Below are 25587 nucleotides of genomic sequence, written 5' to 3'. Positions count from 1 at the left end.
GAGGCGAGGAGCGAGCTAGCGAGCGCGCGGGGCCGAGGGAAGGAAGGGGGGGGAGGGAGGAGATGTTAACGGGAGGAGGGAGGGGGCGGCGGCGGGGGCGGGAGGGGGAAGGGGCCGGCGGGAGTCGCTCTCTGCTAGGCGGTCTCGGCGCCCGCAGTCTGGAGGCGCACCGGGGCGGCCGGGGCGCCCCCCGCGGGAGCCCGCAGCAACCCGGGCGCGCATCCAGCCACAGCTCTCGGGCCGGGCACGCGGCGCCCGGGGGCTCAGCGGACCCCGCGTAGCCGCCGCCGCCGCCCGCCGCCGCCGAGGAGCGTGTGCGGCGCGGGCTGGCCGGCGGGGCGGCGAGGGCCCGGCCCGCCTCCCCAGCACCCAGCCCGGCTTCTCCCCCTGGCGGTGGAGCCTCGGCGACCGCCGGCGACACTGGGCGCGCTGGAGCCCGAGCCGAGCCGAGCCCGAGTCGCCGCCGCCGCCGCCGCTCCCAGGCTCCCTCCCAGCGCGCCGGCCCGGGTGTGGGGGGCAGCGGGCCGGAGGGGCGCGGGCGGACGAGGGGCGCGCGCTGCGATCGGCGCCGGAGACCGGACCCTCGGCCGCGAGAGTAAGTGTGGGCGCCTGGGGGAGCGCTTGGCTGTGCGCGGCGCGGTTCTTGACGCCCGCCAACCACCCCCCCTCACCTCTCCCGGGCCCCCAGCGCGCGCACCCCTCCTCCAGCCGCCTGCGGCTTCCTCTTGTTGTTCGTTGTTTGGCTGGGCTTTTTTTTTTGGCTGGGGGTGGGTGGGGAGCGGGAAGGGGATGATTGTAGCTGTGTGCCAGCGGAGGAGGAAGTCAGGTGAGAGGCCCCGACGCACCCCCCCCCCCCCGCCCCAAGCCAGCCTCCGTGGGGTGGATCGCTCCCTACTAGGGGCATGTGGGCCAGCTTTTTTCTCTCGTCAGTGTTCGGTCGAGACGATCTTTCCTAGAGGGCCTCCTTCCCTTCCAACCTGCTCGGTGCACCTCTCTTCCCCCCACCCTCGCCCCGCTCAGCACCCCATCCAGGAGCGCTGCACCCCAACTGCGGAGCACGTGGCGGAAAGAGGAGGAGGGGACCCTCTTGCAGACCCCCCATGCCGCGCCCCTGCTCATTTATTTAATATCCTCCCGTCGGCAGCTGTACTTCTTTTCAACCCATTGGCAAAAGACGCCTAAACTGAGGTCCAATTTCTCCAAAAAGCGGGAAGCAAAAAGGGCAAGTGAGGATTAAATGACAGCGGACTTGGAGAGGAGAAAGGGCGAGGAAACCTTTCCAAAAGGGGAGTGAAACTCCAAACACCTCTGCAAGATCTAGGTGACTGGAGATTCAGGACCCCAGGCTAAGGAGAAACTGGAACTCGGTCAACTTTGCTTTCTTTTCCTGCCGTTCTTACCCCCAGCTCTAAGGGAGCTAACAGGTCTTTTGTGTTGTGTTGTCTTTGGGAAATGCGCAGAGTATGACAATAGAAAATGACTACTGTTTACTCAAAGTTAAGAGAATCGCAGAAAGAAAAAACACAGTGTTTACTTTCTCTCTTCGTGTGTGTGTGTGTGTGTGTGTGTGTGTGTGTGTGTGTGTGTGTGTGTGTAGTCGTTAAGCTCGAACTGCAAAACGTCAGTTTGTAACAATAAGGACGGTAGAGGCGCCTCGGTGTATTTTTAGAAGCTGCACTTTGAGTTCCTTTCACACAAGGCTCGCTCTCTTATTAAGACCCCATAAATAATTGTATTTAGAGAGCAGGAAACTATGGGAGCAGGACGAAGATTGCTAAGATCTCCATCCCGCCAGCGCAGAGCACTGTTTTGCAGTGAAGTTCCTGGAAAGTGGCAGTGGGCTGAGAATTCAGTTTTTCCTCAAAGCTCTGTTAGGTCCTCTTCTGTCAAATGTCTATGAATAAAGCACGCTGGGAAAATCCTGATATCTGTGACCTCTTATTTTACCTTTTACACAGTGGTTGATTCTGCTTTCAAGTCCTGGTGATGGTACATCAACTGTGCTGTATTTTTGTGTGGTTTTTCTAAATAAAGGATAATACTGCCTGTATTCACACTGGTTTCTGATATGCCTGTTCTTTTCTATCAATGGGTATTGAATTCACTGGAATTTATCCATCTTTTTCAGTTGATTGTTGTTTTATGCAGAGTTGACAATTCTAAAGACATAAGAATGTAGAAAGTTTATGAATTAGCGTTCTTTAAGAGAACTAGCCCCTCGTTGTTTTTTTTTTTAAGACACAGGTGCCCACCTCAGCTTCTGGTTCTAAAGCAAAAAGGTATAAATGATTGCAATGGGCAAAACAAAATAAAACACAAGTTTTCCTTCCTGGACCACTTTCTTTCTCCACAGGGTCCAAGAGACACCAAATCCTCCTGCCTTCATTTACCAAAATGCTGAATTGCCTAACTAGTACCAATATCTCCATCTGGGAATGACATCAGGTTTGGAATGGAAAGAATAAATTCTCAGTCTTTAATTACGCTTATTAGCAATTTCTTGAAGCAGGAAGCTGATTCTCCAATTCTGAAAGCCTGAACTGAAGCTTAGCAGAAATCGAAATATAAAAAAAGGATTGTTTCTCCTCCCTTACACACTCTTACGTACTCATCTACTCCTCCAAATTATCAACCAAGCCCCCAGAATTTAAGGTGTGATATGGTCCTCTGCATTAAACCAAGGGAACATTTTGCCCCAACCTTTTGAATTTGCTTTCCCCTGGGGAAATAGTCTTATACAGAGAACTCATAGTCACTGTTATAATGTAGAATGATGTAATGATGGGTACAGTGCATGAAATAACGTATCTTGGTAAACGCAATGTAAACCCTGTCCCCTGGCACATAGTAGGAATACATTAAATACTTACTGGATTAATAAGTTAATGAAATATTGTAATTGGCCACAAATTCAATAGTATAGGGCTAAGGCTTTTTTTCAGAAGGAAAAGTCATCTTGCCTGAAAGTTATTAGGGTAATACGTTTGTGCTGCTAGTTTTTTTTTTTAACAAGTCCAAACCTAATTTAAATGGTTGAAAGACAACTAAATCTGAAACATATCAATTGGTCAATAATAATAGCTAGTGTCAAAAGCTCATTATCTTCCTAGGAGAACAGACAGTAAAATATTACCTACTAAATAGTATGAGAAAGATGCAAAGGAAGAATAAAACAGTCTTGGCCTGCAAGGCACTTACTTGCTGGGAAAATGACATTATAATGTGAAAAGACAACTCAGCAGATCAGTAAATGGTTTGAGTCAAAGGAATATTTTTTTTAAATAGTTTTTTTTTTCCTTTTTAGACCGGAGGAAATAGACATCCTGAAGTTCCAGGTTGGAAGGCATTTTTAAAGTTGATTTGTTGAGTGAAAACTTTAGGGACCATCAATACAAACATCTTGAGTGAAGGGAAACTCACCACTTACCTCCATAGAGGCAAGGATTTTATCTACAGAATGCTTATCACAGAGTAGAGTTCAGTGTACACTGTGTGAATGAATAACATCCTAAGTAGTTAATTCTGTCTTTGTACACTTTATGACATCTTTGTCTTAAATTGCACAGAATTGGTCTTCCTAATACTTCCAGCCATTAGTCTTAGTTCTGCCACCTGCTGCAAAACAGAGCAAATGTATTGTATTCGTCAGGATAGGCTATGTTATGCCAGAGTAACAAACAATTCCAATTTTTAGTGACCTATAATGGCAAGGGTTGTCTTCTTGGTTATGCGATGAGCCCACGGCAGGTCTACTGGTCTGTTCCATGTCTCCTCATTTAGGGTCGCAGGCAGATGGAACAGTTGCCGCCTTGAATGTTTCATGTTGCTATGGTAAAAATAAAGATCACTCTGGAGAGTCTCGTACTGGTATTTAAGTGCTGCGGCCAGAAGTGACACACATCATTTGGACACACAACTCATTGTCCAAGAGTGATGACATGGCTCCATGGAATCATCACAACAAGGCCCAACGGAGCAGCCTACCTTGTGCCCCAAAGTGGAGAACTATGGTACACAGCTCTAAAAACTGATATATTCATGGTGACTTGTGTCCACATGATCGCCTCCAGCTAACTGATTTCTTCCTGCCACTTTGTGGCCCAAATGTACCCCTCCTCAGGGTAAACGCTGCCAGAGAGTCCACCAGCTTAAAGGGAGACATGCTGTGGTTTCTTTCACCATCCACTCTCTGAATGCAGCCCTATAACCCACCCCTCCCCCACCAAAATGTGGCACCCTATCAGTTTTAAGTCACTCTTTATCCATTTATTAATATTATATACACTGTATTTTCTCAAGACTTGTTTTCCTGGAAAGGGTACAATGAACAGGAACTTTTAAGAACTGTTATCAGAAGATGTCATGATCATTATCAAACTTTGAAATTTGGTCTCGAGTCATTACTTCCCTTATTTTAAATGTCACAATCTTGTGACACACACACAAAAATTCTCTTGGAAGTATTCATTCATGCATGCATTCATTCATTCATTCATCCATATTTTTGTTCATTCAGTAACCATTCATCGTGTACCTACTAGATGCCAGGCACCCTATTAAGGGTTGGGGATATAGAGGTGGGTAGAGTCCTCCTTTTCAAGAAATACATTTTCCAATTGGATAGATGCAGAAAGAATTTTGAATTTTGAATTCTGTTAGAATTGCAACGCTAGTAGAGGCACAAAGTGCTATGGGAACACTTGGGTAGAAGCAAATAACTCTCCGGCAGGATTGAGGAAAGTTCCATAGAGGAATTGAACTAAGTCTTGAGGATATATGAGATTGCTTTAGGCAGAAAAGGAAGATGGAGGGAAGATATTTCAAGCAGAGTCCAGCAGGAGTCAGGGCACTGAGGATGACAAAGCTTGTCATTTAGGGGACTACAGGGAATTCAGTGTGGCTGGAACATGGGGTCTTTGCAAAGGATGAAACCAAAGAGCTTCAAATTGTGAAGGACCTTGAAGACATACTCTATAGAGTTTAGGCATCAAGGGATTGCAAACTCTTACATTACCTTGGTCCAAGCACGAATGTAAATGAGCAAAGCAGACGGAGTTGAAGACCATAAGCATTGGTAGCGACAATGGCAAGCAGGAGAGAGATTCTCTGCCTAAATGGAATGGTGAAGGCCAATCATACCAAGTGTCAGATCTTCCAGCTTTTAAAGAGAAGCTACTGATTCAGATTGCTATGAAAAATTGAAATCTTAAATGTTGAGGACTTATCCACATTTTAAAGAACGCATGTGGAGCTACTGATTCAGATTGCTATGAAAAATTGAAATCTTAAATGTTGAGGACTTATCCACATTTTAAAGAACCCCTGTGGAGGGAAAACGTCTACAGATCAAAATCAGCTTAAGGACCCCCAGTCAGTCGCCTGTTTCCTACTTCATGAGATAGGGAGTCATTAAAGCTTGTAAGGATGGGGTAACACCATCAGATCTCTTTAGAAAGGTCACTCTGGTGGCAGAGTGGATAGGAAAAGGCTGGAGCCGGGAGGGTCTAGTTGATACCGCATAACCATCTGAGCAATGATGCAAAGCCCTTTATAATACTGCCCATTTTATAGGACACAACTTCCCATGTATATAGGGGGTACCCAATAAATATTTGCAGAGCTAATAAATGAAAGAGAAGAAAACTGAAGTTTTAGAAGGGGGGCACATACTTGAGTACTCCTTATGTTATACACTTCCTTTGCTAGACTGTTTATTTTTCAAGAGCAAAACAGTCTTTTTTTAAATGACTTTTTGAAAAGTTTATTGGAGTATAGTTGATTTACAATGTTGTGTTAATTTCAGGTGTACAGCATAGTGATTCAGTTATACATATACTCATTCTTTTTCAGATTCGTTTCCCATATAGGTTATTACAGAATACTGAGTAGAGTTCCCTGTGCTATGCAGTAGGCCCTTGTTGTTCATCTATTTTGTATATAGTAGTGTGTATACATTAATCCCAAGCTCCTAATTTATCCCTCCCTGCCACATTCCCCCTTTGGTAACCATAAATTTGTTTTCAAAATCTGTGAGTCTGTTTCTGTTTTGTAAATAAGTTCATTTATACAATTTTTTAAAATTAGATTCCACATATGAGTGACATCATAAGATATGTCTTTCTCTGTCTGACTTACTTCACTTAATTTCCTTTGGCAGATGAATGGATAAAGAAGATGTGGCACGTATATACAATAGAATATTACTCAGCCATAAAAAAGAACGAAATAATTCCACTTGCAGCAACATGGGTGCACAATGATCTTTTCTTGATCAGATGTAATTTTTCTGTATCATTCTCTGATACATATTATTGGATTTTTAAAATGCGTAAATCATTCAGTGCGGGACACAAAGATCAGCAGGCATCAGAATATGTATTGTTTGGGACTAAACTTCCTGATCTTTCCACCTTATTGAGGAATGCCATCTAAACAGATGGATTTTGTACTGGGCCCTAAAACTATCCTCAGGCTCTGTGGAACTACAGAGACCCATTTGTATAGCTTATGTATGTGTCTAGTGAAAGCCAAATTCTTTATTACTGTCCTTCAGAGTATATTATAACTCAGTCTGTCCTATATCCATGTGCCTAAGACTGTCTCAGTGATGTTAATTCTTCAATTAAAAAAATTGAGGGCACCAAACCCTCCTTTTTCCCAGCTCCTTTCCTGCTTTGAAACCATACTTGCCTGCCATTCCACAGTCAGCAGTCTGCAAGAACACCCCACACTCTCCCATAAACACCTGGATAACTTTAGAAACGCTAAGTATTCTCTCATAAGGTATGTGATTGGTTTCTTGTAGGTTCTGTTCCCATGGGCACATCCAGATTCTTAAAGCCACTCAATTCACCGGCCAATCAAATCTTTAAATTCTCAACAGCTCGCTCTACAAATTGTCATTTTTTTACTCAGCTTTCTTGAGGTATAATTTCTATACAATAAAGTTCACCCGTTTTGTATGTTCCATGAGTTTTGAAGACAAAGGAGCAGCATGAGCAAATCATAATATTTTACATGAATTTCAGAGTAAATTAATAGATATAGGCAAAGCAGCCTTGGGCGTCTGACTGCCTGGATTCTAATCCTGGTTCAGCTGCCTGTTTGACCTTGAACAAATTTCCTAATTTTCTGCCTCAACTTCCTCATCCTTATGATGGGGATAATAATTGTACCCACCTCCTCTAGAGAGTAAATGCCCAGGGTTTCAAAACAGCTAGTACTCAATAAAGGCTAACAATGGCTTCTTTTGTTAATGTTGTTGCTGTCATTATGATTCTAGTAGAAAAGAAATCCTGGGATCTAAACAAGAATAGAAAATGAATTGACTGGAATGTAAGTGGGGTAGAAGCAAGTCCCTCCTGGGTGATTTGCTGCTGTGCCAGGAACACACAAAGCCAGAGACTAATGATGGCCTCTATTTCTGGAGTACTTATTTTTTTACTTAAAGATGTTGGAAGAAATTCTTTTCCTATTAAAACAGTTATACATACACTAGAATTGAATGCAACGTTTTGTTTTTTTTTTAATAAATTTATTTATTTTTGGCTGCGTTGGGTCTTCGTTGCTGTGCGTGGGCTTTCTCTAGTTGCAGCGAGTGGGAGGGATGCTCTTCGCTGAGGTGTGCTGGCTTCTCATTGCGGTGGCTTCTCTTGTTGTGGAGCACGGGCTGTAGGCGCACGGGCTCAGTAGTTGTGGCTCGCGGGCTCAGTAGTTGCGGCTCGCGGGCTCTAGAGTGCAGGCTCAGTAGTTGTGGCGCACGGGCTTAGTTGTTCTGAGGCATGTGGGATCTTCCCGGACCAGGGCTCGAACCCGTGTCCCCTGCATTGGCAGGCGGATTCCTAACCACTACGCCAACAGGGAAGTCCCCTTGCATGCATTTTTAACAAAAACAAGAATCTTTGAGACGTGGAAGGGGAGGGGGGAGGACTGCCTGGAGACAGCATTTGCTTAGTTCTGCTGCCCCTTCTCCTCCTTCGCTTTGGTGGAAATGTTTCCAAATTCCAGACCATCCACACTAGTAACACTGACGTAAGATTGTTAAAGCACCTCCTATTTTGATATACTGTGAATGCTACCCAATGTTCCTATTTTAGGTGAAAAATATGTTGGAATAGGGAAGAAAGGTATTAGAGCAGAAGCTTGGGAAGATCAAAGTCACCAGGAAGACAAGAGCGTAACTGAATTCTAGTTTTGATTCTGTAACTAATCAGCTAGTTTGTTATGTCTTCCCACCCACCTAGAATAAATATATGTTGTTGAATGATCTTGGGAAAGACACCGAGTCTTTATTAGTCTGTTTCCTAACCCATTAAATTGGAACAGTAGATCTCAAACTTTAGTGTGTTTCGGAATTAAATAGAATGCTTATTTAAAATGCAGATTCCTTGGCTCCAAATCTATAAATTCAGATTCGGTAGAAAAAATATGCTGGGATCCAGCAATCCACATTGATTTGAGAAACTTGGGCTGTTAAGGGGCAGAAATCCAACTCAAAAAGGAAAGTTTGTTTCATTGCTTATTCTCCCTGCTACATACATATTCTCACACATACTCACATAAATTGGAAAATACAGTGTAAGGACTGCTTTAGGCATAATTAAATCTAGCTGCTCAAATAATGTCACCATCTCTCTCTTGGTCCTCTTTTCTTCTGTTTTCACTTTATCCTCAGGCTGGTTGTCCCTTTACTAGAGTAAGCTACTCCCTCCAGGCTTCCATTCTTCTGACATAGAAACCCCAGCACAAAGAGCGTTCCTCTTTCTCAAAGTTTCCAGAAATTACACCTGGTTGTGACTGGATCAAATTGCATCCTGTACCCAGACCTGCACTGATCACCCTGGTCAGGGGCTGCAGTTCTTTAACTCACCAGCCTTGGGTCACATGCCCATCTTGGATTTGAGAGTGTTAGCCACACTACCCAAATCAGGTAGTCTGGGAGTTCTCCAAGACACATTGGGGATAATTTCCCAGAAATAGGGAAAGTGGATGCTTATTGGCCAAAACTGTAGATTTCCATCCACTAGTGTACATTTCCTAGAAGTAGTTAGATGAGAATAAGCCAACTGCTCTGCTACAAACGGATGACCAGTGTACCAAGATATTGAGGCCTTCAACCTTTCAGGTGACCCGACAGCGCCTGGGAAGGGCTTATGATGGTCAGAGTCCCTGAGCCAGTTGCCTCAACCATTTACCCCAGCGTTCTTGGCCAATATTAAGCACTTTCTATGTGCACCATGAAGATGATTTATATGCAGCTCACCTGTGACTTGCACGTTGCGAATCAATGGATTTTGAGAATCATTCACACTTTGGGGTCATCTCAAACACAATAATATTGTTATTCTAAGATCTTCCTGAGATAACTTGGAAGTTGGCTTACGCAAATGAAAGGACAATAAAAGCTCCCCTTCTGGTGCAAAAAAGTAGGACAGACAAACAAGCAGGGCCAACAGTTATATCCTACTTTGAATTGGTTTTCAGTTTGGTTTTATTTAATATTCTTGGGCAAATGTAGTCTATTCCATCTAATGGATACAGTTGTAGTCTAAATCTCAGTTAATGTCTGGAACACGAATGGATGCACATTACACAGACAGTGTAAAGGGTTAAGCTGGCAACAGCATAGAACAGAAAACTGAGTTAACTATTGGTCATCAGTTATGTTTTAGGTGCATTATGTGCAAGTTCGTGGAAAAAGTGACTTCTAATAAATGGACTGTCAGCCCATTCTTTTGTTAAGTGAAGAGGCTACTACGTTTTGTTAAACTCATCAATAAGATTAGCAAAATAAAATGCCTACCTCTTCATTTTACTATTAAGTCATTAGTTTAGTTTCAGATGGCCTCTCCATGCCCTCCCTCCCCATTTTCATCTCCTCCAAAGCAACCCAATGTGCCAAAGAAAGTATTTTCAACACATGGTGCTAGAATGACTAGACATCCATAGAGAAAGCAAACAAACAAAAAGCCCTTGATCCCTCCCTCACATCATACACAACAATTCACTGGCAACAGATTATAGCTATAAATGTAGAAGCTAAAGCCCTAAAGCTTGTAGAGCTTTATGTTTTAAAACATAAGTTGGAGATAGACAAAGGTTTCTTAGAGAAGCCAAAAAAAATCAATAATCATAAAAGAAAAAAATAGATAAATTACATGTTAAAATAAAAAGTTTCTCCTCATCTAAAGGAAAGAGGGGGAGGAATAAAGCCTGGGAATCCATGATCAAACAGTCATTGCCATCAGGAGGATTTCCTCTCTTGTGCATTAGTTCAAGTCGTTTTGACTTGTAAGTGATTGAAGCTGACTCTGAGCTCAAGCAAAAAAGGAAAAGCAGACTGGGGCTTTTCATGGAATCCAAAGTCAGGGGTGCAATGCGGCCTCCCAGAACAGAAGTCCTGAAGTGCTAGAGGGAGCCCAGTCCATCTTCTTTCTCCATCTCTCTTCTTTGGCTTTCTTCCTTATGACTGTCCAGCTGCTCCTCTCCTCAGTTACGTAGCAGAACATGGTTGCAGGTTGTTCTCAAGCCATGGATGTTCCAATGGAGCCATCCAGAGACAGGACCATCTTTCTGTCTTTCACAATTCTCAAGGAAGAGTCTGATCGGTCCACTTGGGTCCATGACCACCCTTAATCCAATAAACTGACCAGAGGAAGGACAATGTTTAAAGAACACAGCAGTTCCTTTCATCTATGAGAATGTAGGGTGAAAAGAAATTGCATTCTAGTTGATATTAACTCCACGTTTCCTCTTTATTAGACAAGAGACAGAGTTGATGAAAATTTTGTACTTGGTCAGTTTTTAATGGCTACAAATTTTGATGTATTGATGTACTATATCTTTGGTTATCTAACCTCAGCATCTCTGCATTTCTGCAAGTTGACTGATATATATTAAGGACCATAAACAAAATTAGTCCATTTTTTAAATGGGCAAATTTATTTGTGAATTATTAGCCAAGATCTATCCAAATGGAGACATGCCTTGTTCTAGTCTGAATATACAATAAAATTAACTTAAATAACTTTAATCAGCTTCAAAAACAGCAAATTTCAAGACAATTAGGTTAACTTTAAGAATTCATATTTATTGAGTTAACAGATGGTAAATTAAAAAACAATGAAGTTAATTTTTAAAATCATTCATTGAATTAGAAAAACAGACATTTAACAAAACTGTTTTTAAGCTGGGTTTTTTCTTTCATCCCAATATGCATATGTTAAGATTCCAATTTGGGGGACTTCTGCAAAGACACTGAATGAGCTGCAATATATGAATACATTCTTCCACCGAATTACTTTTTTAAAGGCTTTAAAACCGTCTGTAGAAGAATTTTATGCATCAACAGTAAAAATATGCGAAGTAAGCATATTCCAGATATTGGAAGGAATGAAGAGTCTACTTTGTCACATTCATACCGTAACATGTTTCTGTGGCCTTCAGTGTTGCTGGCCCTGACATACCTTGGGAGTTTCCTATGCTATAGCAGAGTAAAAGTTACTCCTGGGCAGAATTGCATTACTGCATTTTAATGGTCAGACATAAGACTTCCCTTTGATGGCTTCTTGGGCCTTGTGCACCAATGACTTGAAATATATAAGCATCACAAAATGTTCTCCTTTGTTCCTTTTTTGTTCTCTCCTTTGCTTTCTTGGTAAGTGCTAGAAGCTGGTTCCGTAAGCTTATAAGGAAAGGGGAATTTCATGGAAGTACATTGAAGGCATGGGAGCTTTTCCTCTGTAGATGGAATTGGAGGTAACACCACTGATAAATTAAGATATATCGTTTGCATTTTACTGGCTATTGTTAATTTTAACATGATGGCCTGTCTAGAACTAGAGTTATACATGTGGAAGCAAAATTATTCCATAAAAATAATTGGAATAGATTTGTTTGAATGGCTGGCTGCTCAGTTGGTGTTGTAGTCCTTTCCTTACCTTAGACAGTTACAAACTGTAATATAATTTATTTCATGGTCCTAAGAACTCGTTGTCTAAAATGTGGTCTTACTTTACATTGTAAGTCTAACATTACTTGGTCAGTAATGTTGAGAACTATATTTATTGATTTTGAAATAAAAATTTATTAGTTGTAATTTGAGTTAAAAGCAGATTTAAAAGCACACTTATTAAAATTACTGTAGTAAACATTATTTTATTATTGTGCATTTCAAACTGTTTAGCCCCTAGCCCCTTTTCTCCTTGAAATAATTGTTTTTTGTAATAACCTTTTGATAATATGAGGTGTCTTAGGAATGCAATTATAACAATATAGCAGGACAGACTCTTTTGTTTTTAATTAACAAGAACAGGGAAAAATAAGTATAGATTGTGACTGAATAAAAAATTCAGTAAGTGAAATTTCTGTTTTGCAGAAGTAGAAATGAGGGATACAGAAGATAAGCCTCATAACTAGTCTAACTATCCAAAGAAAATGAATAAAAGTTAAAAGGATAAGAGGAAAATGGGCACGTTATGGAGTTCTAGCTTAGAGTGTAAGCTCCTTGAGAACAGTAAGCATCTTATTGTAATCCTACCCCAACAGAGTGCTTAACACAGTATATACTGTTAGTGTTAGATAACTATTTCTTGAATTTATGAACAAAATAATGAAAACAATTCATTTATTTATGAATAAAATAAAATTTATGAGTCAAATGATCCACCTGAAAATAGAGCAGGTGGATCAGAAGTAAAAATCAAAGTCGTACCAGAAGAAGACTTTCTACATGTAAAAGCCACAGTGACACTGTAAGGTTTCTTTTGGGCAAAACTAAGGAATAGAGATATATGTCTGGTCATAGGCTGGTAAATTTTTAAATTTCTAAGACAAACAAAATTCCTGCAAGTATCTAGGAAAACATGTATGTGCTCTTGTAGATTGCCTTCATATTTCTAATATAGAACAAGAACTTTTTTAAGACCATAGTTCAATCTCTACACAATTTTAAGAGAAACAAGTTTGATTCTGCAAGTTTTATGCCTACCCAATTATTGGCTTATATGTATAAACAACAGAAGAACATTTTAAAATCTGCAAGGTGTCAGATTATTTTCTGTAAAAATTGCAAAGAGATAGCTTCCAGATCACTAAGAGGTGAGACAGTACAAAAATTCAAGAATAGGAAATTTCAGGGAAAAAGATTAGTGCTAATTTAGCATAGAAGGTAAAGACAAAGTAATAAACGAATAAAGTATAGTGAACATTGAAGTGAATTAAGAATTGATGCTGATGGCTAGAATTTTTTTTTTTTTTACTAAAGAAACAATGTTTTCAATAAAATAATCCTGAAAAGGAGGTTTTAAAATTTTTAATAAAGAGTCTAACTTACGATCACAATGTGAAAAGAGGACATGGAGAAAACTAAAAAAGCATTAGAAGTTTTGCTTTTCTTTTTAAATCATTAGGTAAGAATGCACTTAAGGTTAATTGTGAACAATTTAATATAGGTACGAGTTGAATGGGAAACAGAATATCTGTTTTATAAATAATCGTGGAAGATAAAAGTAAACAAAACATAGTCCATACGGAAGACAAGATGGAAAGGAAACAACGAGGAATTATTGAAAAAAAGAAAGTATAAAGTCCAATTATGTGAGGTTAGTAGCACTATTCTTCCACTTCTTTTCTTCCATTTCTCACGTTCTCAAATTTTTAATAATATGTGTTCCTTATGTTCCATTATTAATAATATGTGTTCCTTATATTCAAAAATATATACCATTGTTTATATATAAAAATCTGATAGAGTTTATTGTGTAAGAGCCTGGGCTCTGGAGCCAGGCTGCCTGTGTCACCACTTATTAGATGTGAGACCGTGGGCAAGTTGTTGAACTTTTGTTTCTAAGTTTATCCTGTAAAATGATGATAATTATAGTACTTACCTCACTGGGTGATTAGGAAGATTAAATTAAATGTATTTAGATTAAATTAAATGTATTTAGAACACTGTGTGGAACTTAAATATGTAAGTATCATCTAGTATTGTTACTGTTATTTTACAAACAAACCTCATTGTTTTACAGCTCCTTAGTGACCAAACAAAATGACATTTCCCTGTAACTGGTCCTTAGATAGCACACCCGTTAGCAACAAGTTTCATTTCTATATATAGGTTGTACTTTGTCCTTACTATGAATTCCCCAATGCAGAGATTTCTAGAAACCTACCTACTATTGGTTGAAGAGGCACTTCTGAATTCTTTCCAAGAAGCACTGACAAAAATCAAACGTCTATGTTCTTTATTTTCAAGAAGCTCAGTTTCCGCTTGTGTCATATCTCTGAGGACAGGTACAAGAGCGATTGAAACTGCCCATTGAAGCCACTATTACATTAATTTCACCAGCCCTGAATTAGAGAGAATATTTATCTACTTCCACAATTTTCACCTTCTTCTCGATGCATGACCTTTTCCAGCTCCCTGATCTGACAATAGAAAGCTGTATAAGAAAGAAGACATTTGTTGTGACTTGATTTTTCTGAACTGAACACCCCAGGAGGCCTGAAGATTTGGAAGATTTTGGTAGAATTTTTTCATGACCTGAAACAGTTTCAGTGAAATAAAAACAAAAACAGAACAAAAAACAAAGCAAAAAACCCAAACAACTGTTAAGATACTGGGATTTATTGTTAGCTGTCTTAATGGCTAATGAAATGACAAGACCTTCTAATAACCCCTGCCAATTATACCGACAGGTGTTTACCAGGTAAAATATTGCAGTACCTGTAAGAGGAAAGGATGCAAATTGGTATTTATACATTTGGAAGAACAGTCACCTTTGATGTGCCTATTTGGTTTTCAGGATGTTGCTGGCCTCTGCTCTTCTAAGACTTCAGCTGCAGAACCCACTTGTGAACCCTCCTAGGTGAGTTAGCTGTCTCCTTAATGCCATCTGTCTCTTACCTGCCTCTCTCCAGGCCCTATGACATTCATTAATAATGTCCTTTGGTTAAACTCCCTAATAATTCTCATTTCTATAAAATGGTAAATGTCTAAGAAATTGTTTTAATGTCTGAGTTTTTCATTTTTGCTAAAGTTATTATTCCTTTGGGGGTGATTCATGAAAGCATCTCTAGGTTTATCCACCCCCACCCCAACTTTGTTCCAGGATTCGCCCCAAATTTTTACACTCTCTTGTCTAGGAGTCATGTTCCATTAGAACACAGTACCTCTGGTTAAGACAGATTTACTAAGTCAGAAGGCAGCATTTTCACAATTAGTGATGACTGACCACATGAAGAATAAGAAAATAGTAATAGCAATGGTAGTAGTGAAATTCCTTTCCTCTTTTGGAAAAATGGATCAAAGGATTCACCCAACAAATGGTGAATCAAGGATGAGTCAATAATACTGTGAGAGACTATGTTACTAAAAGGTGATCTCAAGATTATTACTACAATTTGAACTAATTTCTTATGTAGATAAATGCTGGACAATTTCTTATTGTTATAGTAAAATTGGAGGTGATTTCATGTGTTCATGTTACCACATGAGGTGAAAAGGAATTGAGTTTGGTCACCTCTCTAACAAGCCATCAATGTCTGAACTTGGGGAAAATTTCTAAACAATTCGAGGCTTCAGTATGTCCACTTGAAAATAGGAACGATGTTTTTTATCTGTTAGGTTATGAGAGCAAAATGTCATAACATAAATCACCTGGCATCCAGCAGTCAATTAATTATAGAGATAATAGACAACCCTGCTTTCATCTTCAAATATATTCTTCATTGATTATCTTATGAATATATATTATGAATTATCTTATGAATATATATAATATAACTACTGACTCAGAAAATAGGTGAAATTTTCATCTCCCCAAACTTCATTCCTTTATTCATTTCTCAGTGCTTTAATGAGCATCTACTATAAGATAAGAACTGACTGCATTGGGAGACCAAAAGGAGAGTGAAGTATTAATCCTATTCCCGAGGAGATTGGGGTCTATCTAGAAAGGGAGGTTTTATATATATATATTTTAAATGCCAGTAGAGACACAAAATAAAGTACTATCTTACTTTATGAGAAGGAGAAATTATTATTTTTTTAATCGAAGTATACTTGATTCACAATGTTGTGTTAGTTTCTGGTGTACAGCAAAGTGATTCAGTTACATATATACATATATATTCTTTTTCATGTTCTTTTCTATTGTAGGTTATTACAGGGTATTGAATATAGTTCCCTGTGCTATACAGTAGGTCCTTGTTGGTTATCTATTTTATAGTACTGTGTTTCTGTTAATCCCAACCTCCTAATTTATTCCTCCCCTCCCATTTCCCCTTTGGTAACCATAAGTTTGTTTTCTATGTCTGTGAGTCTGTTTTTGTTTTGTAAATAAGTTCACTCGTATCATTTCTTTTTAGATTCCTCATATAAGCGGTATCATATGATATTTGTCTTTCTCTGTCTGACTTACTTCACTTAGTATGATAATCTCTAGGTCCATCCATGTTGTTGCAAATGGCATTCTTTCATTCCTTTTATGGCTGAGTAATATTCCACTGTGTATACACACAACATCTTCTTTATCCATTCATCTGTCGATGGAAACTTACGTTGCTTCCATCTCTTGGCTATTATAAATAGTGCTGCTCTGAACACAGGGGTGAATGTATGTTTTTGAATTCGAATTTTCTAGAAGGAGAAATTATTTTAACTAGGGTTATCAGGGAAGGCTTCGTGGAGGAGGTAGTGTCAGATTGGGCTTTAAAGAAGGGGTACAGTTTGGACAGTAGGGAGTGAGAGGGTACAGTGAGCCAAGACTGAAGCTGTGGAACTGAGTGGAAAAAACGCTGGCCTGGGACTGGGAAGACCTGCGTTGACATTACCTTGGATGAGCCGCTTCCCCTTCAATTTCTTCATTTGTGAAATGTGTAAAACGATCTGTGCCCGTTGGTCTTTCAGGGCTCTGGAGAAGATGTAATGGGAGATTGAGTGTGGAAACTCTTTGGAAACCATGAAGCACTCCGTAAAAGGGTAAAATTTCTCTTCTCTTATACCATAAACTTCATGAGGGCACTGGACAGGGTCAGTCGTGTTGGTCTTTAAAAAATGTTTGATGAAAAAGTTTTAAAAATAAAGAAATAAATTGGCAAATGCTAAAAAAGATGTTTGAAGAAGTTTATCAAAAAATCATATTGTAAACGTTAAGTATTTACAACTTCGTTCAATTATACCTCAATAAAACTGGGAAAAAAAGTTTGATGAAATAATGAACCACTGATTGAATTAATGAATCCATGAGTGTTCTGGACTGAATGTGTGTCCCTCCCCAAGTTCCTGTGTTGAAATGCCAACCCCCAACGCAGTGGTATTAGGAAGTGGGACCTTTGGGGGGTAATTAGGTTTCGATGAGGTCATGAAGGTGGAGCGTCTTAGAAGAAGAGGAAGAGACACAAGGATACAGTGAAAAAGTGGCTGTCGGCAAGCCAAGAAGAGTGCCCTCACCAAGAAACAAACCTACAGGCACCTTGATCTTGGACTTCCAGCCTCCAGAACCATGAGAAATAAATGTCTGTTGTTTAAGGCACCCAGTCTCTGGTATTCTGTTATAGCATCCTGAGGAGACTAAGACGATGAATGAGTGAATACATGAATGAAACAAAACAAAGGCACAGAGTAGGAAAGCATACAGTATGCACAGGGCCATCTTAGAAAACATGTACTGTAGCTGGGTGTTAGGAAAGCAATCTGTGGCCGGATGGAAGGGATCCACTAGCCTGGTGGTTCTCAGAGTGTGTTCTGTGAGCCAGCAGCATCCGAATCTCCTGGAAACTTGTTAGAAATGCAAGCTTCTGGGTCCCCACCCAGCCAACTGAATCTGAAACTCAGGGGTGAGGCCAGCAATCAGTGTTTTAGCAGTCCCTCTAGGTCATTCTGATGCATCCTAAAGTTTTGAGAACCACTGCTTTGTTCTAACATGGGGAGTCTGGAAATGATTCTGCTGGAAATTCAGTGTTAATGAAGGTGTTTAGCTGTGGATGGACATAATCAGAGCTGTATTTCTACGATGATGAAGCACGAAGTTGTGCGTAAAAGAATTCATGGCTTCAACGTAGAAAGGACAATTGAAAATACTGGAAAACATGTATTTGCCAAACCTCAGAGTTGAAGATTTTTGTTTTTGCTAATTCCAGTTAACATCCACATCATCACCTAAGAAACAAAGCAGAATATGCATTGCTCCCAGGCACTGGGCAATCCTGCTTGGTCTGCAGAGACCAGGAGGGATGAGAATGTTTATGTGAAAGCACAGGAGTGAACTGTCAAATAGGGGCCCAGCCAATCTCAGAGAGGCCTCTTAGTTCTGACCATCTGTGGGGAAACATTACATGGAACCTTCCAAACCAAGTTTAATGGGCAGCTCTTCCAAAGACTGGGCTAACTAATTACATAGGGTGCAGATGCAGTTCTGTCTTCAGGGCCAGTAGAGACAGGTTCGCCAAGGAGAGGGCATCTCACGGAGGAGAAATGAAGAGCCTCAAGGGAAAACATTTATCGTAAGAGTCAAGAAGCAAAAATCCAAGGGTCGGATGGGGAGGGAGTCGGGGAGAAGCAGAATGAGGGCTCTTCAGAGTGGTTCGGGGCTGCTGGGATGACCAGTTGTTAGATTTGCCCAGGACTGTGGGATATCCCAGGACACATGGTGTTCAGGACAATCCCTGTCAGACCAGGACAGCTGGTCACCCTGTGACGACACTTCCTCACCTGTGTTCAAGACCTGGGGAGAAGACATGGTGAAAGTAGGAAAACCACTGCTCTAAACCTGTTTCTCAAAATAATTGTTTGCAGACTGGTAACAGCAGCATCACCTGGGAGCTTGTTAGAGATGCAGCTCCTCGGGCCCACCCTAGACCTGCAGGATCAGACCTGTCCCAGAACAAGAGCCCCAGGTGATTTGCTTGCACATCAGTTTGAGAAAGATGGCCTTAGAAGATCCTGTGAGCCCCATGTGGCGTCCCCCAGAAAGAAAACGTAGCACTGATGGAAAGCAGAGGGAATTTCTTGGCTGTGATATGGCTTATGTCCAGGTCAGCCAGATTCTAAGCCAAAACCATATCTGGGAAGGGACAGAAGCATTGGAGAGGATGAGTTGCTAGGGGTACCTGGAATAGAGAGCAGAGAGGGAAAAGGATGGAGAACCCAAAGCAGCCAGGAGGGGCCTCCTGAGCTATTAATCGTGGTAATTGTAGGGAATGCGAGGAAAGCCAGAAATCCAGCAGTTGTGTGGTGAGAGCAAAGCTGAAGAAAACACTCTTTTGTTCCTATCGCTGTGACCCTTTTTGATAAGAACAGGCTGCAGTGGGCTGGGAAATGACTGATGCTTGGAAATGTGGAAACACAGCCCTATGGGTAAGCTTGTAGAGAAAAATTAAAAATCATCACCCACTAAGAGTAGTTGGCTTTAGCATTTGCATATCATTCCGATATGCAAAGAAAGTTGAGTTTTCTTCCTTTTTCCTCTACCTGGTCTGATCTTTTTCATGGGCTCCAGCTCTGCATACTAGCAGGGATAATTTGCACTTAATTAATTGTGTTTCATTTTCCTCCAGCTTGAGCATAATTCTTTCACTTAAAGCATTCTAACCAGTGGTTCTTAAATGCAGACGTGAAGCAGAAACACCTAGAGGGCTTGTTAAAACACAGGTTTCTGGGCCCTCCCCCAAGGTTTGATTCAGAACATTGGCTGGGGACTTAGAACTTGCATTTCTAAGGAGTTCCAGGGTGGACCAGGTTGCTGGTCCAAGGAACACATGCTGACAACCTCTCATTCAGACTACTCAGCATTTTATTCCCTTCTAAAGATGATGATTTCAAAACCAACCCCTTTGAGATGAATGCTTCTCAAATAGATTGATCTTTCCAATGGATCACGGATCCAATACATGGTCTTCCTATGTAGGACTAGGATGCAGCTCGTGCCACAAGCACCTTGCCATTCCAGTTCAATGCACCTGAACTAGTCTATATCTTGTCCAACAAACCCCGTCCACTGATCACACGCTAGGATGTCAAGGCAATGTCAATTTATGATAAAAATTTCTGAACGTGAACTCACCTGTATTTATCTCACCTCAGATCAGTAATAGTTAGTGAACTGGCACTGCCCGTGGACTGGATTTTGAGTAACATTACTTTATTTTATTTTATTTTTTTATAAATTTATTTTATTTTTGGCCGCATCGGGTCTTTGTGGCAGCACTCTGTCTTTTCTCTAGTTGTGGCGAGCGGGGGCTACTCTTTGTTGCAGAGCACGGGCTCTAGGCGTGTGGGCTTCAGTAGTTATGGCATGCAGGTTCAGCTATTGTGGCCTGCGGGCTCTAGAGTGCAGGCTCAGTAGTTGTGGCACACGGGCTTAGTTGCTCCGCGGCATGTGGGATCTTCCCAGGCCAGGGCTCGAACCTGTGTCCCCTGCATTGCCAGGCGGATTCTTAACCACTGTGCCACCCGGAAAGCCTGAGTAACATTATCTTAGATGACTCAGTCTATCTCAAATTCTCTTCCTCCCTCATCCTTCTCTTTCCCAAGGTCCGGAGAGCTTTGCTTCCCACACAAAGACCATGAGGAGACAGGACTGCTTTCTAAGTCCTGTACACCTTCTGCGGCCACCTCTGCATCACTGCTTCTGATCCACGTGGGATGTGGTACTGGACCAAATGCCCAGAATCCCCTAGAAGCAGGGACATGCTGGAGGGAGCCTGTAAAAATTTTTTTAGGAATTTTACACTCTAGCTGTTAAACAGAGCCATTATTATAAATCAAATAATATAAACATACCTTTAAACAAATTATATTAACAGCCAAGGTAATTGATACTCAGAATCATCACTTCCTATTTATTTTACTGCATTTTACTATTATCTATGTTTGTTATAGATGCATGGTAGAAATACTGTATAACAGTGAACTACAACATAGTTCTTCCGAATTCTGTTCAGTAATGTTATGTTGATAGTTTCAAATTGGTCAAGGCAGGAGTATTTACACCACGGAAATGAGCAAACTTTATAAATCAGGCCTCCACCCTCCCACACCTCTACCCCAGCCCCCCACCCCCAAGGCCAGTTATTAAACATTTACCAGCACATCACTGCCTAGAACCTAAGTCTGGGAAAGTGAGCCATCAACCCAATGGCCTCTGGTCACTCTGTACCTATCAAGATGTTACAAAGCTGCCCTTGCCCTGAAGATTTGCCCAAAGAGTTGTGTGTGGAAGAGATCCTGAAAACTAGACCTCTATTATCATCTTATCTACTTGCCCTGCTTCTGTCTCTTTTCTCTCCCTACCATCTCCTGGGACCAGAGCAAACTTCTGGCTTTTTATTTTCTCCTTGTCTTATCCTCATACATTAAGGATACCATTCATGGCCTAACATCACCTTTCTGGTATTCCTCCTCAAAACATAAACATTTAGTCTTATCGTGAGAAAACATTAGATAAACTCAGATTGAGGGACAGTCTCTTCAAAACTGTAGAGATCATGGAAGACAAGGAAAGACCATGAAATGATCAGAGCTTGGAGGAGACTCATGCACTAGATTCAATGTGATGTCATAGATTGGACCCTGGAAAAGAAAGAAAATTAGTAGAAAACCCGGGGAAATCCAACTAAAGTCTGAGTATGGTGCCAATGTCAGTTTCTTAATTTTGATCATTATGGGAAACTGGGGGAGGGGTACATGAGAACTCTCTGTACCATGTTTGCAACTCTTCTGTAAATACACAGTTATTTCCAAATAAAACCAATGAAGGGAAAACGTCACAGTCTAGGTCATACGTGGAATAGAGGTCGTTTCTATGCTGTGGAAAAAACTTATGATCTGCATTCACCTGCTTTGTGATATGACAAAAGGGGGAAAGACAGGACTAGTAGAAATTCTTCTCTTAACAAAGCTTGGCTTTCAAATCTTTTATCTTTTGCACAATAAAACATTTTATTTTGGATTTTGTAGGCTGAACATTAACTCTTTCCCTTTTTCTTTACAGTCTTGCTGTAACAAAAGTAATCCCCATCACCTGAAAGTGGATTTCGTCAGATGAAAAACGTAAAAAGTAGATTGATGTAAAAGCCCAGATGATGCTTTGCTGCTGGTCTCTGAGTAGCAAGAGTCAGGGCCCTTTCTGGGGTATCTCTTCTTCCCTTGGCACAGAAAGCATCAGGAAAATGGTTACTGGCCAGAGGCTTAAAGACACATGGGAAATGCACGGTACCTCTGTAAGACCAGAAATAAAACAGACAAGTTAAACAAAGAAGAGACACATGAATCAAAATACGACATTATTACACACACTGAGTTGGAGTGAAAGATGGACCATCCAGGCATTCACTGGATATTAGTGAAGCTGTTTTTGAAGTTTAATTTGAAGCCCCAAATAAGAGTCATCGTACCTAGCTACAGCCTTTCACTAGAAAGAAAAAATTCAACATTTTCTGTTAAGGAGGAACTAAAACTCAAAGGTACTGAGTTGTAAAGTGCCAATTTACACAAATCTCTTCCCTCCTCCAAAAGTTTCTAATGATTATGGTTTCTGGAAAATAAGGTATCATGTTTTCAATGCACACTCAGTCTACAAAAAAGCCCTTCAAAAACTTTAAGCTAGAAAGACAGGTAATTTTCCAGTATCATAGAGATAATTCACGCCAGTCACAAGATGTACATTTTTAGAATTTGGAGCATTACAAGGAGAGTAAAGCGTTTTGCATGCATATGTTCATGTGCATACCCCCACATCATTAAAATCTTCCAAGGTGTGACATGCATTTACAGAGTCACTCCCCTAGCATTTCAACTGTGAGGCGTTTTTCTAGAAGATTCGCTCAGTTGGCCGATAGGCACTTTGGCAATCTCATACGTGACTTACAAACATTGTGATGTACTTGCCAGAAGTAAACCCGACTTTGCTAATCACTTATCAGTTCTTTTACCCACTATGGCTTTGTTTGAGAAGCAATGTTGCTTGTCTTACCAATATATATTATCCAGTTTGCAGAAAGTATAAATTAATATTGCAAACAGCAACAGGATATCCTGGGTGCAAATTCCTGCGTCCTGGTGGGCACAGTGCTATTTAGAACTAATAGCTCTTTCTTGCACTATTGCCACTGCCAAACAGACTGCTTATGTGATCTTTGGCTTTCTTCATGTCTCTTGGGGGATCAATAGAATGTTTCTATTTTCCTAGATGCCAACTTTGTCTCCTTTATACTTTAAAAATTCAGTATTAGTTTAAGAATACTTCAAGAATATAGTATTAGTTTAAAGGACTTTTCAATTTAAAGCAAACTTGTAGAGATTTAGTCACCCACGATTGACTGATGTTAGGTGAGTAGAAAAAAAAATGTAGGTTGATTTCATACTCTGCCTTTCAGATCTTTGAAGGGGAAATTAAGTTTTTGAAAACTGTTCAAATTTTTTAAAGTAACTTAAGCTACATTGCTCTTCTGTTTTTAGCTATAGAAATGGGGAAGTGTATATATCAGCTATTTTTTCTTTAAGGACTTATGTGAATTTTTCTCTTAGCGTAAACATTAATAATTGGAAATTATTGAATTGTCATCTTAATGTTGCACATGAAATAAATCTGATATGTGTATTAGCAACAAAGACTTATGTCCCAAACAGGAAAGAATAATTCATGAAACCAAATTTGAAGTTCAAGCAGAACTGTGACATTAACAAATTTGTATTTCCCTTTTTCTTGGCCCTGTTGGTCTTTGTGCAGTGTATAAATAACTACAAATAAAGAACTAATGATCACATTTCTACTGGGAAATTTATTTTAAATGTGACAACTATTTCTCAACTGTTTGTGTACATACAACTGCTGGCTGATCCAGTTTCTTTTTTATAAGAAAACCTGGTGAATCTGAAATAAAAATGCAACATATTATCTTTCATGTAAATATACTAGTAATACCAAAGAAAACTTACTTAAAAACGTAATTGTCCTTGACAAGAGATTTACAAATAGGAGCCTAATTAATAAATTTCATTTTTGTTCTTCCTGCTGTTGCCATGCTCCCTTGAACTTCTTTCCTTCAGATGACCTTGTATTTTCTTTGCAACTCACACTCAATAATGCGTGTTGTTATGCATTTTTTAATAGCAGGAAGCAAACTATTAAAAAATTAATCAAAGTTGCGGGAAAAAGGCACTCCCATACTAGAAAAAAGAAAATGTAGCTTTATTTCATCATCTTTTTGGAGGCTCAAGAAGGGAGCAAGTTTCCTTTAAAAATATGAGATGATATATTATTTGATAGTTGCCTTAACTACTGCTGATTGAGATAGTAAATTGGCACAACAGGTGGGTAATGGTCTTTAAAACAAAAAAAAAAAACCCAAACCTTAAACTGTGTATATCCATTCACACAGAGAAACTCACTTTTAGAAATTTGTGCTAAGGAAATATGGATGTGTTCACAGTTAAGTATAAGAATGTTCGTTGCAGCATATATTGGGGGAAAATTGGAAGCGCCTTATGTCGAAGTATAGAGACTAGTTTAATAAATTATAATACATCCAGTCTATAAAATTCCATTCACTATCACAAGGGAAATGGTGTAGAAAGTATTTAATGATGTGAGAAATGGAAACATTAAGTGAAAAAAGTAAGTTACAAAGTAATTTTTGTAAAATGATCACACACACCATATATATATACACATATGGCATGTTATAAAATGTTAATGGGTCAATTATAACAATAAAGCTAGAAAAAATGTTAATGGTATCTGTTTCTGGGTGTTGGGATTATGAGATTATTTAATTTTGCTTATCTATATTTTCTTAATTTTTTCAGCAATAAGTACTATTTTTAATATGAAAAACAATGATATTTATCTTTTAAAAAAATCAATGAATTTTATTAATATGCTCCCATTTGTCCTTTGAAAATTTGATAGCTTTGTATATTAGTAATTCTGTAACAGATACTTGATTTTAAAAATAGAAATAGATCATACAGTTTTTATAAAACAGAACAAGAAAGGTTCATATAAAATATGTGCTTTATTGATAGGTAAGCCATACAAATACTGATGAATTATTTCCTGGTGAAAAATAAGAATTGCCCCGGCTCAGGGTTACATCTTCTTGGAATATCATCAAAGCCATAGGCAATTCAGGTAGCTATTCTAACTTTGCATCTCAAGGAGTAGTTTTTAACATTCCTGCATAGATAAGATGGCTCCTGGAAACTTCCCAGCGCTCAACTATTTCTTTGATGACTCAACATAGTGGTTGATTTATTAATATGAGTGTTAAAATGGCATATATTTATTAAATGCTTATTAGGTATTTAGAGATTGTTAACTACTGAACATACCAGAGAGTGTGAGGTCTGGCATCTGACCTAAAGGAGCTACAGTATTTTGGGGAACAAGTAATATGAAACAAATAGAAAAAAAATTTTTTTAAAGAATATAATCCAAACACCAATTGACTGGAGAGACAAGAGCCATGGTATTTGTATAAAGCAAATGGTAAATGTAGGCTGAAAAGGTGCAACTTGCCCTGCTTTGGAAAGAGTGGAATTCGGGTTGAGAGAGGAGGGAAAAACATTTCAGTAAGAGGGATGAA

General features: G+C 39.9%; 1 protein-coding gene across 1 annotated transcript; it reads left to right on the top strand.

Annotated features, from left to right (window-relative positions):
* The first annotated feature begins 62 nt into the window (after positions 1-62).
* LOC137225584 (collagen alpha-2(I) chain-like) lies at positions 63-23766 on the top strand. The gene is made up of 5 exons (XM_067739782.1): positions 63-239; positions 282-595; positions 14805-14867; positions 16910-16981; positions 21993-23766. Exons 1-4 carry the CDS (start codon positions 63-65, stop codon positions 16926-16928), a joined length of 573 nt encoding a protein of 190 aa, XP_067595883.1. The 3' UTR covers positions 16929-16981; positions 21993-23766.
* Positions 23767-25587: the final 1821 nt, after the last annotated feature.

This window comes from Pseudorca crassidens, chromosome 5 (genome assembly GCF_039906515.1).
Source record: "Pseudorca crassidens isolate mPseCra1 chromosome 5, mPseCra1.hap1, whole genome shotgun sequence".
In the NCBI taxonomy this organism is placed as follows: Eukaryota; Metazoa; Chordata; class Mammalia; order Artiodactyla; family Delphinidae; genus Pseudorca; species Pseudorca crassidens.
The sequence above is the reverse complement of the archived record's forward strand: the minus strand, read 5'-3'. Positions and strand labels throughout refer to the sequence as shown.